Source organism: Panthera pardus, unplaced genomic scaffold (genome assembly GCF_024362965.1).
Source record: "Panthera pardus isolate Hobbes unplaced genomic scaffold, ASM2436296v1 HiC_scaffold_17, whole genome shotgun sequence".
NCBI classification, from domain to species: domain Eukaryota; kingdom Metazoa; phylum Chordata; class Mammalia; order Carnivora; family Felidae; genus Panthera; species Panthera pardus.
In genome coordinates this window covers 34,464,234-34,476,940 of record NW_026526732.1, presented here as the reverse complement: position 1 = coordinate 34,476,940, position 12,707 = coordinate 34,464,234, and the positions used below count along the sequence as shown (strand labels likewise).

The 12,707-nt window shown below is 40.0% G+C and overlaps 1 protein-coding gene across 11 annotated transcripts in view; it reads left to right on the top strand.

Moving 5' to 3' along the window:
• L3MBTL3 (L3MBTL histone methyl-lysine binding protein 3) overlaps positions 1 to 12,707 on the top strand; it is a 127,507-nt gene that overhangs the window by 75,353 nt on the left and 39,447 nt on the right. For all 11 annotated transcript variants that reach the window (XM_019420634.2, XM_019420630.2, XM_019420631.2 and 8 more), the window contains 2 exons: positions 6,078 to 6,192; positions 7,507 to 7,609. In XM_019420634.2, the coding sequence (XP_019276179.1) occupies positions 6,078 to 6,192; positions 7,507 to 7,609 (218 nt within the window). The remainder of the gene's footprint in view (positions 1 to 6,077; positions 6,193 to 7,506; positions 7,610 to 12,707) is intronic.

Sequence of the window (12,707 nt, the reverse complement as noted above, 5' to 3'; positions counted from 1 at the left end):
TCCTATTTTCTAGCCTCCTCCCCCTTTTTATTTTTTTTATTTTTTTATTTTTTTTTAATTTTTTTTTTAATTTTTTTTTAATGTTTTATTTATTTTTGAGACAGAGAGAGACAGAGCATGAACGGGGGAGGGGCAGAGAGAGAGGGAGACACAGAATCGGAAGCAGGCTCCAGGCTCCGAGCCATCAGCCCAGAGCCCGACGCGGGGCTCGAACTCACGGACTGCGAGATCGTGACCTGAGCTGAAGTCGGCCGCTTAACCGACTGAGCCACCCAGGCGCCCCTCCTCCCCCTTTTTAAATGGCATCATCTTTTTATTTCTTGAAACAATATTGTTTCTTATCTGAGGATACTAGTGATGGTTTTTCTTCTGTCCTCTGCTTATTTCCTCCAAGTTTCTGCTGTCGTATTGGAGCCTCTCCTCAAATATCAAGTCCTTGACTGACTGCATTAAGAAAAGGCATTCATAAAGTTAACTTTTTCATGGGTGGGACTTACAGACCAGCAGACTTCACCGTAAGAAAGCAAAAGAGGCAGCTTTTTCACAGGGACGTTCCCATTTGTTGGCATCTGGGTCCTTCTCTGGAGCCTGTCAGTTTTTGCCAGAGTCCTCCCTGGGGAAGAGTGAACCTGGCTGTCGCTGTGTGAGAAAGAGAATGGCTGGGTTGGAATATATGGCTCTTGGTTGTACAAGTTCCTGTGCTTTCTGTCCAGCCCATTGCCCGTTCAGGTCTGTTCTAGAATTGAGAGCCTTGGGAATTTTTTTCTCTACAAGATAAATATCTGCTCTTTGCCTGGGTTGTTGAAGGGGCAGTTACCATGGTGGGTGGAGTGGGGGAGCAGCCCGAGGGCGTGTAACTACTCCATATTGACTGTGAGTCAGTACTGCTGTGTTTCAGGGCCCTCCTCTCCTGTGTGCTGCCTCCAGAGTGAGTCCTCCTTGGGGTCTGCAGCCAGTGGGCTCCAGGCCTGTTCTACAGACCCCTGGGCTGTGACCCACCCACCCTGTCCTGTAGGTCAACACTCCTCCTGTTTCCGCCCTCCACACACATCACTGTCACTTCTTACCTGTCAGCTGCTTTTCTTCTCCATTGGTCCTTCTGGCTTTATACCTTTTCAAATATAGCTTTAATTTCAGAAGAGACTGGAGATAAGCCCCTGGGTCTAAAATGTGTTTTACTGAGTTGCCTTTCACATGAACAGAAAATCCAACCAAATCTTTTTTCTCTTTCCTTTTTTTTTTTTTTTTTAAGGAATAGTGTGCTTTCTAAAATATTATCTGTCTCATTCTTGGTAAGCTGTCAGTAACATGTATTAAGGTTTGATAAAGGGTCCAAATGATGCTTCTGGGTGAAAATATATCCAATTTCCTAAGCTATAGTTTTAAATATGTGTGAGTTAAGTCTTTTTCACTATACTTCGATCCATAATCATCTTATTTTCTTTAGAATTTTTATTAAATACATCATTATTGCTGAATTGCTTTTATGTATAAGTATATTTAAAGTGGAACATTTGTATTATAAATATTTTGTGTGTCTTTTTGGGGTTTGTAAGATTTTTAAATATTTCATGTTGTATGTTTATTTTCCTTCCTTGTTGTTGTTTATTAGGCATTTGATTTCTTTTCAAAATAGTCCCCAGCAAGAGTAAAACTATCACTTAACATTACTCAAGTGTCTGATTTTTTGTTTGTTTAAAACTTCTTAATATGTCAGTGCCTGAAAAGTAAAAGTTACAAAAGATGAAGTTTAAAAATTTTTTAGTGTTTTTTTTTTTTAATTTTTTTTAATGTTTACTTATTTTTGAGAGGGAGAGACAGAGCATGAGTGGGGGAGGGGCAGAGAGAGAGGGAGACACAGAATCTGAAGCAGGCTCCAGGCTCTGAGCTGTCAGTGCAGAGCCCGACACGGGGCTCAAACCCACAAACCTGGAGATCATGACCTGAGCTGAAGTCAGATGCTCAACAGACTAAGCCACCCAGGCACCCCGAATGTTTGTTTAGTTTTGAGAGAGATAGACAGAGTGTGAGCGGGGCAGGGGCAGAGAGAAAAGGAGACAGAATCCAGAGCAGGCTCCAGGCTCTGAGCTGTCAGCACAGAGCCTGACACTGGGCTCGAACTCGCAAACTGCGAGATCATGACCTGAGCCGAGGTTGGACGCTTAACCAACTGAGCCACCCAGATGCCCCACGAAAGATGAAGGCTTAAATCAATTATTTCATCTGAGCTTCTACAGTGAGAATTTCGATTAGGATTAATATCAATGTTTGCATATATTAATTTTTACATAATTTCAAATAGCATTTTAAGTGTATTTGGTACTTCTCAGAATTTTATTGTTACCTCTGTTCATAATATCTAAACTAAATTTTATCTCTGAAATTGAACCCTTAAACTATTACAGTTCTCCAGATTGTCTACCAACCTAGATTATAGAAGGTATTAGATTTATCTATAGTATCTAAAGTGTATTAATCCTAGATAGATGACTTCTCATTGCCAAACTGAGATGTCAGTTTTAATGAAAACTAGGAACCATTGTGGCACCATCACCGGATATGATAGATCTACCATAAACATTTTTAAAGGTATGTGTGAGGAAACTTTAAAAAGAATCCTTTTATTTATGCTGATAGCAACAGTTTTAGGGACTATATCGATGTACAGTAATGTACTATTTATATACATTGGATGCAGAACCAATTGAGCCCCCCAGAAAAGTTGGATGCAGAACAGATTGAGCCCCCCAGGCACCCCAGTAGTATACACTTTGATATCCATGGGTCTCAGTTCTGAGTGCACACCAGAGTTACTTACAAGTTGAGTAAACGACCTCTGTGTGCATAGAACCCAAACCAAAGCTGTGGATTAAAATCTAGGTAAGCTCAGCACTTTTTTTTTTTCTTTTTCCTTTATTGCTTCTTCCTTTTCATCATAGGTAATTCTGAAATGTATCTGGGGTGGAACACCATTTATTTCTTAGGACTGAGTATGTGTGCTGTAGGAAGATACCTAATTTTTAAAAATTTAGCGGTTTATATACAACAAATGGAACATAGGTTATGTGAACATTGATTCCAATATAAAAGAAATGGAATTTAGGAATAGTAAGATCAGAAAACATGAGAGTTTCACATTTCTAGTAAAATAATCACTTGATTAGTTGAGAATTAGAACATTTAAAACTTACTAAACACTCTAAGTTGTGTCTGCTCATTTATTGATGGCAGTGATGGCATAAATTGATATTTTTACAAAATTATCATGAATGTCATTCTCACTGTTAGTTGAACACTGTTTCTGATCAGAGGAAAGGAAAGGGTTACTTTGAGTTAAGCACTTTTTTTTTTTTTATTTTCAAGTGTCTATTTTTGAGAGAGAGGGAGAGACAGAGTGTGAGCAGGGGAGGGTCAGGGAGACAGGGAGATACAGAATCCGAAGCAGGCTCCAGGCTCTGAGCCGTCAGCACAGAGCCTGACATGGAGCTCGAACCCACGAACCGCAAAATCATGACCTGAGCCAAAGTCTGATGCTTAACCAACTTACCCACCCCAGCGCCCCTAAGTACTTTTCTGTAAGTGCTGCTTTTATATTCAGTGTATGGGAAGATGATCAATTTTATTTGGGTCCTTGAATTTTAGGTATGGTTACTCCTCCTAACTAGCTGTGTGAACTCTTCGTCTCTTTAAGATAATACCTGTGGTTTCTTCCAGGTGTGGAATTCGGGGGGCTTTGATTCTAGGATTAATTGATTTCTAAGCTTGAGAAAGTGGATTCATTGCAAAGGATGTTATTTTAAATACACACACACACACACACACACACACACACTTTAACAGCTCTGTTCTATTCTGTCATACAAACACGCCATAATTTAGTTAGCCAGTCTCCTCATGGTAGATACTCTGGTTGTTTTCTACTACAATGAGTTGGGTTATTGAGGTTATTAAGTCAAAAGTGATATATTTTAAGTGACTGTTGTTGCAAATAACTCTAGAAATACTTGCCAGTTAATACTTCTGTCAGCAGTCCTTGAGAAAGCTTTTTATGCTCATACTCACCAGCTCTGGGAATCACCAAGATGGGACATTTTTGGCAGGTTGAAAAAATTGCATCTTGTGGTTTTAATTTGTAGGCGTATTTTTAGTTATAAGTGAAATTGATTATCATTTTATATGTTTACTAATCATTTATATTTAGTTTCTTATTTATGAGCAATTTATATCTATTTTTCATCTTTCTATTGGGCTTTTAATCTTCTTATGTTGATATATGATATTTGGATAAATTAAAGAACAGAGTACATTGTGACATATATAATAACTGTGTTTTTCAAGTTTCTCATGGATCTTCCTCCTTTTCTGTAGTAACATTTGCCACTGTGAAGTTTTAAATGTTCATGTAGTCACGGGCGCCCAGATGGCTCAGTCAGTTAAGTGTCCGACTTCAGCTCAGGTCATGATCTCATGGTTCATGAGTTCAAGCCCCACCTCAGGCTCTGTGCTGACAGCTCAGAGCCTGGAGCCTGCTTTGAATTCTGTGTCTCCCTCTCTCTCTGCCCCTTCCCCACTCATGCTCTGTCTCTCCCTCTCAAAAACAAATAGACATTAAAAAAAAATTTTTTTCAATGTTCCTGTAGTCAAATTGAGCAGTCTTTTATGAGTTTTGAATTTGGTATCTTGCCTACTATGGTTTCCTACTCTGAGATTACATATACATTCACTCCTGCATTGTTCTGGAACTTTTATTCAGTTTTACACGTTGGTATTTTTTATCTATCTGGCATCTGTTGTCTTGTTAGTAAGGGATTCACAGACTTAAAAAGGTCTAGCTGGCAAATTTGATGTAATAGTGAAATATATATAGCCTTTCAGTATATCCTTTCATCCTAAAAAATAAAATACATGTAATACTTAAAAGACACATAGCTGATCCTTAGTGACCCTGCCTGAAAGACCAATAGCTCTTTCACACGGTGGCTGATAAAGATGGCTCCGACCACCATATAAAATGTCTTTGAGACATAGTGTAATTATTTCTGAGAGAAAAAATGATACTTAGACATGATTTTAATGGAGAGATATTTTATAAACCAGGTGTATTTCTAATAGGACATTGAATTTGTTTAAACAGACTTAAAAAATATATTTTTTTAATGTTTATTCCTTTTTGAGAGAGAGAGAGAGAGTACAAACAGGGTGGGGAGTGGGGATAGAGAGAGAGGGAGACGCAGAATCCGAAGCAGGCTCCAGGCTCCGTACTGTCAGCACAGAGCCTGATGCCAGCTCGAACTCACAGACCGTGAGATCCTGACCAGAGCCAAAGTCAACCACCCAGGCGCCCCTGTTTAAACAGCCTTTTCTTATGTGGATCCTGAGAAACTTAACAGAAACCCATGGGGGAGGGGAAGGAAAAAAAAAAAAAAAGAGGTTAGAGTGGGAGAGAGCCAAAGCATAAGAGACTCTTAAAAACTGAGAACAAACTGAGGGTTGATGGGGGGTGGGAGGGAGGGGAGGGTGGGTGATGGGTATTGAGGAGGGCACCTTTTGGGATGAGCACTGGGTGTTGTATGGAAACCAATTTGACAATAAACTTCATATATTGAAAAACATAAAAATAAAAAAAATAAACAGCCTTTTTAGCATAATTCTGGGAGAGTTGACATTTAAGTGAAAGGTACTCCTGCCTTTCTCCTCTCCACTCCCATCCTCCCTCCCTTCCTGATTTATTCGTTACTTAAGTAATATTTATTCACTCTTTGGTGTGGCTCATATGAAGACGTTACGTACTCATAACTCGTGTGTGTGTGTTGGAAGACACACATATCTATAAAAGTACCGCTGGAATGATGTCTTTGGCAAGACATTTATTGATGAACAGATCATTTGAAGATAGGTCGAAAGTCCCTTTTTTGGCATAGGGGAAATGAAGCAATTTAAGTAAATTTTAAAAAAATATATTATTTGGTATTGAATCTACATACTTTAGAAGAAAATAAAAACGGTTATATGGTGGCTGGAACTTTAATGGTAGGAATTTTCTGTGAACTGTACTGGTAATTTCCTTTTGTTTCCAGGTTCACTTTGACGGCTGGAACAGCTGCTATGATTACTGGGTAGATGCGGATTGCCCTGATATTCACCCTGTGGGCTGGTGTTCAAAAACCGGGCATCCTCTTCAGCCTCCTTTGAGTAAGAGACGCAAGGATAACTTAAATTGAATGTTTCCATTTTCTTATGTAGGGTGCTTAATATTTTCTTTGCTCCTAGCATTTTCTTTCTACTGTTTTCTCCCCTGTACGTTTGTTCTCCATGAATCCTGTTCTTCTTCCCACATTTTCCATTATGTGGTAGTCACAAAAACATAAAAAGAAAAAAAATAATGTTTGAAAAGCACAGTTTATGTAGAGTGTTAAACTTTTATTTAGAAGGACTCATCACCTTTCAAAATTGGTACTGAATTTTTGGAAGACAGTTCTCTTAGGCTATTAAAGTCTAATGTATCAGTAGTGGCTTTATACTGTAGTTTTGCAAAATGTTACCATTGGGAGAAACTGGACAGAGTGTAAAAAGGCTCTCCCTATCTATTGTTGCTTAAAACTGCATGTGATTTACAGTAACCTCAGTGCAGAGTCCCTTTAAGTTCAATTTTTTTTTTAAATGTGCACTGCGAATTTGTCATACTATGATTTCAACTTGGAAGGAAAGCATATACATTGTAGCAGAAAATACGTAGAAAATACAGTAGATTATCGTGGGGTTTTTAAAAGTTTAGTGTGCAGTCCCCTGTTTTAGTGGCTTCACTTGTTTCCAGGTTCATGTACAAGCTGCATAAAAGTAAAGAAATCCACATGCATGCTGTTTGTTGCAGTATATTTAAAATAACAAACCTTGGAAACAAAGATTAGTTAAATTCTGGTGCACTCATGATACAGACACTGTGCAACAATCATAAAGAATATTATCATTGAGATGGAAAGATTTTTAAGACATAAAGTTAAAGACCAAAGGAAAAAATGTTTCAGAATAGTGCACATTGGTGCTATCCCTTGTATGCGACAAAATGATACAAGACCAAAGACTTGATACATGTGTATATATATATTCATAGAGGTATATGTGGGATGCTTAGAACAGAGTCTAGCACATTACACAGGGACATAAGTGGTCAGCATAAGGAAGCATTATAAAACACGGAGGGGGTAGCATGTTTGAAATTTTCAGTGTACAAGTATTCGTAAACTAATTATGTTATTTACTTGAAGATTGTTTAGCATCTCCTCGTTAATTCACAATTAGGTATTTCTGGAATTTATAGCATTGATAGAGGGTTAGATCAAAGTGTACCATTTCACTGTTGAAGAAAGATCAATAGTGTGAACAAAAGCATAGGGAAAAATCTTTAAAGACTTTTAAGATATTTGTAATTTTTGTTTCACAGCCTTTGGTTAACTTTATGCCCCTTCCTTTCTCTTCTCTCTTTTTCTTCCCCTTGCTTTCTTATAGGCTCCTTAGAATTAATGGAAGCTTCAGAACATGGCGGATGTTCAACCCCAGGATGTAAAGGGATTGGTCATTTTAAGAGAGTGAGACACCTGGGCCCTCACAGGTATGTGGTGCTGCCACTGAAGTGGGAATTCCTTACGTGGTCAGATAGAGGGTGCCTGTCCCACCTGTGTATAAGATCGTGGTTTCCATGCATGCTAAATACATGGGAGGTAGTTTTCTATTAAAAAAAAAAAAATGTGGTTACCATGGTGATCCTGGAAAGACGAGGAGTATGTCTTTAGTTAAGTGTTTCTGGGAGAAAATGCATTCACAGTTTAAAACAGGTTTGCTCGGGGCGCCTGGGTGTCTCAGTCGGTTAAGCGGCCGACTTCGGCTCAGGTCATGATCTCGCGGTCCGTGAGTTCCAGCACCACGTCGGGCTCTGTGCTGACAGCTCAGAGCCTGGAGCCTGTTTCAGATTCTGTGTCTCCCTCTCTCTGACCCTCCCCCATTCATGCTTTGTCTCTCTCTGTCTCAAAAATAAATAAACGTTAAAAAAAATTAAAAAAAAATAAAATAAAAATAAAACAGGTTTGCTCTAGCTATTTGCCTTTTCTTGATAGCCAGACTAGTTGTATAGATACTTACCTTCTGAAAGAGTCACTCTGGGTTGACCGTTAATAATGAGAAGAGGGCAGGCCCTGTTTGGTAAAATCTGGTATGACTGGGGGACGCAACAGTTTGAATAATGAGAGTTGAGATTATCACAGATTATCAGCACAGATCACAAGGAGCACAGATATGAATAGTCAAACTATGCACTGATTCAAAACAATATTTTTTAATATTTTTCTCTGACCCCCTCAGGAACTTCAAAAAGAAACAAAATTTATACATTAGAAATTTGATGTACTCTTTAGGCAATGTGGGGGTCCTTGTAGACATTTAAAAATATATTACTGAACACTGAGATTTTCAAGGAACAAAAGCATCACCTGTTTAGAGATGTATTAAAATAATCCTTTGTCAGGGTAAATGTTGTAACTGCAAGTTAATTGGATTGCCTAGTGAGGAAGGGGATCCCTAAAAATCTGAAGATTGTGCTGCCTGTGCCTCCAGGAGTTCATAGGAATTGTAAAATGGGTGTAATTATTTTCTCCTCTTTCTTTATTTCGTCTCTGCATCCTCAAATATTGCTTATCTTCCTTTTGCAACACTCCTTGTGGGGTTTATATGGGATTCAGTCTGTTCCAGAATAAATAGTGTGAACATAGGGTGCTGATTACATTTGCAGATATCCATTTAAAAATCCTTTTCAGTGTTTGTATAACTGCAAACCTGGAGTTACATGATTAGTTTGAAGAGTGTTAAAAATATCGTGTCTTAAAAGTTTGTTCAGTATTGCTGAGTGAAGGTGGCTGGATTATTTTCAGACATGTTTTAAGTCTACATGCCAGAAATAACTCATTAGCATGCTAAATTTCCATTATATACTAATAAATTATTCCCTGCAGTAAATACTTTTGAGTTTTTTTCAATAATAGCTCATGTTTATTGAACATGTATTTACTCCACACGGCATATTGCTCTAATTGTTTTACAAGTATGAATACCCTTCAAAAAACCCCTATTGGTTTTAGTATTATTTTCTTCCAATTTTTTTTTAATGTTCATTTATTTGTTTTGAGAGAGAGAGAGTGCTTGTGTGTGCAGCGGAGAGGGGCAGAGAGAGGGAGGGAGAGGGAGAATCTCAAGTAGGCTCTGTGCTCACAGCACAGAGCTTGATGTGAAGCTAGAGCTCACAACTGCGAGATCATGACCTGAGCTGAGATCAAGAAGTCATACAGACAAAGACAGATATCATATGTTTTCACTCTTGTGTGTATCCTGAGAAACTTAACAGAAGACCATGGGGGAGGGGAAGGAAAAAAAAAAGTTAGAGAGGGAGAGAGCCAAACCATAAGAGACTTTTAAAAACTGAGAACACGGGGCACCTGGGTGGCTCAGTCGGTTAAGCGTCCGACTTCAGCTCAGGTCATGATCTTGCGGTTTGTGTGTTCAAGCCCTGCGTTGGGTTCTGTGCTGACAGCTCAGAGCCTGGAGCCTGCTTCAGATTCTGTGTCTCCCTTTCTCTCTGCCCCTCCCCCACTCTCTCTCTCTCTCTCTCTCTCTCTCTCTCTCTCTCTCTCTCAAAAATAAATAAACATTAAAATTAAAAAAAAAACTGAGAACAATCTGAGGGTTGATGGGCAGTGGGAAGGAGGAGAGGGTGGGTGATGGGCATTGAGGAGGGCACCTGTTGGGATGAGCACTGGGTGTTGTATGGAAACCAACTTGAAAATAAATTTCATATAAAAAAAAAAAAAGTCGGATGCTGAACTGACTGAGCCACCCAGGGGTGCCTTTTCCAAATTTTGATGAGGCCACTGTGGCACTGGAGAGACAGCTGGTGTGAGGGGAACAGGGAATGGCACCCAGTCTATCTGTGCTGTTGACCACTGCCCTCTGGCTGCCTCACAAGGCACTGCTCCATGAATTAGTTATAGACCCAACCTTCAAAGAACTCAGGGACTAATGGAAATATGGAAGCTGCACATAATTTAATTTAAACATAAGATACAAAGCAGTAACTAATATTGAACCTTTGTCAAAGGTACCTTTCTACTGCACAACCCCAAGATGTTCATTGGAGTGAAGGTAGTTTGCTCAAATTATGAAGGAAAAGAATAAAGAAGTCTTAAAATTGCATGAAAATTGAGATTACGCTATTGGGGTTCAGTTGAAAATTACAAAAAGAATTGTTTTGGCCTTCTGGGAAGGAAACCCACCTTACAGCAATGTCCATCATCTCTTTAGTAGTGCTTTAGGTCTGAGCAGAGAGGTTTGCTGTCACGGCAGGGTCTTTGGTGACAATCCTGTCCCCTGCCTGATGGGCTGGCGCTCATTATGGCCACCTTTTCCCAACTGTGCCACTGACCTCTGGTGATTCCTCAGCTGGGCCACAGCCATTTCACAAAGTTTAAGTGATTATGTTTGGAGCATTTCTTCAGAGATATGCAGTATTGTATTTGTTAAAAGAAGGGGGAAATTACAAGGAGAATCATGGAAGATTTTTATGGAGAAATGTGGCAATGAAACCTTTCAGTGGGGCACCTGGGTGGCTCAGTCAGTTAAGCATTCGACTCTTGATATCCATTCCGGTCATGACCTCACAGTTGTGAGATACAGCCCCACATTGGGCTCTGCACTGAGTGTGGAGCCTGTTTGGGATTCTCTCTCTCCCTCTCTCTGGCCCTCCCCAACTTGCACTCTGTCTCAAAAGAAAACAATCAACATTAAAGAAAAAGAAACCTTTCAGTGGAATTGGAACTAGTCCTTCTTCCACTCAAAGAAGTAGACCTCATGGCTTCAAAGACATGTATTGATCAAGAAGCAGTGTTTGTTTCTGTGCCATACGGAGGGCACAGCTAGCAGTTCTGTGGGTGAGTCCAGGCCAGAGTTATTGGTTGACAAGAGCCTCGGGATGCCGTTCAAAGCACCCAACAGCCGTTGTCAGGTCCCGCTGCATCGTCTCTTCCATTTTTCTTGGCCCTTTCAGCTGGCTCTCGTGAGTCTCCCTGACCGTGCTGTCCGGTTTACAACACTCAGAGCTCTGTATGTGGAAGGATATTAATCCTTCACAGGCACAGCCGGTTTTCCATTTCATTAGTAGACTGTGGAAGAGCTGCAACATCATGGATATTCTTTGAAAGGTTCATTTCACTGGCACTTATTTTTGTCCTTGCTGAGAATGCTGTGTTTAGGAAAACATAATGAGAAAATTCTCTTTGGATTAATTTACTGAGAAACTACATAAATCAAAACATGCATTCTTTGCTTCGATAACAAGGAAAGTTGCTCTTTTAGTGAGAATAATCCATTTTATGAACACGTAAGCAAAAGGCTATGTTTTGACTAGCAGTTGTTGTTTGCCTCTCTGAAAAATTATAATAGTTGGATTTGATGTAAGAGGTGTTAGAAATAGAACATGTGTCTCGGCAGTGAAATTTGAGAGTGTTATGTTTTCAGATGTTGAAATGTAAATAATCAGTGAGTGAGTTGAATGTGGACATTATTCTTATCTCCAGGGATATTCAGTAGTCGGATTGCTTACTCCTGTCTCTAGCAAGGGAGCATTAATCTGGGTTTTATCATGGTGTTTCCCTTTGGTGATTCATTCATTTGGGCTACTGAAAGGTCAAAGAATGGGAAGTGATGAAAAGAGAACTAACGTTATATGAAAGTAGATATTCTGCATATCTAGTGCCTTCAGAAGTAAATCTTTTCTCCATAAGATTTGATCTTGGAGAAAATAAACAAGAAAAAAAAATGGAGAGTATTTCCAACAGCTTCTAAAAGGTACTGGTAAAGTCCATGGAAAGTTTTAAAAGTTAGTACCTTTGGACACACACCTGCACACTCTAAACAGCATATTATTTCAGCATCCATCCATCCATGCATCGAACATACACTTACTGAGTGCCTGCTTCGAGTCAGTGCTCAGTTAGGTGATGGGCTGCACAGAGGGAGGGTCCCTACCTCTAAGGAGGCCAGTCTGGTGTAAACAGATTTTTGTAGAGGTGTGAGTGGAGTAGCACCCTTTTCCTGTAGGAAGCGGAGAGCCTTCACAAATGAGTCGTGTTACAGAGCTCTTAATGTTGTGGTTTATTTTTGCTGATGCACGTTTACGTCGTAGGGGTTAAGTGTTACTCCTCCTTTTTGAGTAATCGTAACAGGTGAGGTTCATGGAGGACTTCCTGTGTTCCCGGCTGCGTGCCACACTTACCTGCGTGATCTCACTAAATCCTCACAGCAGCTCTGTGAAGCAGGTACTCTTGTCATCTCTGGTTTACAAGTGAAGACACAGGTTTGGAATCATTACGTGCACGCCCAAGGGTCAGACAGTGGCAGAACCAGGATTCAACCCAGGCTTGTGTGGCTCTTAAGTCTCTACTTGTAACTCCTGGACTCTCGCGTAAAGCACAGTGGCCTGATAGAGCCTGCCTCGTGTTTTTTACAGGTTTTCGTCATGACAGAGTGTGACAATGACTATGCGATCATTTAGAAAACCACAGGTGTTGGGGCGCCTGGGTGGCTCAGTCGGTTGAGCGTCCGACTTCAGCTCAGGGTCACGATCTCACGGTCCGTGAGTTTGAGCCCCGTGTCGGGCTCTGGGCTGA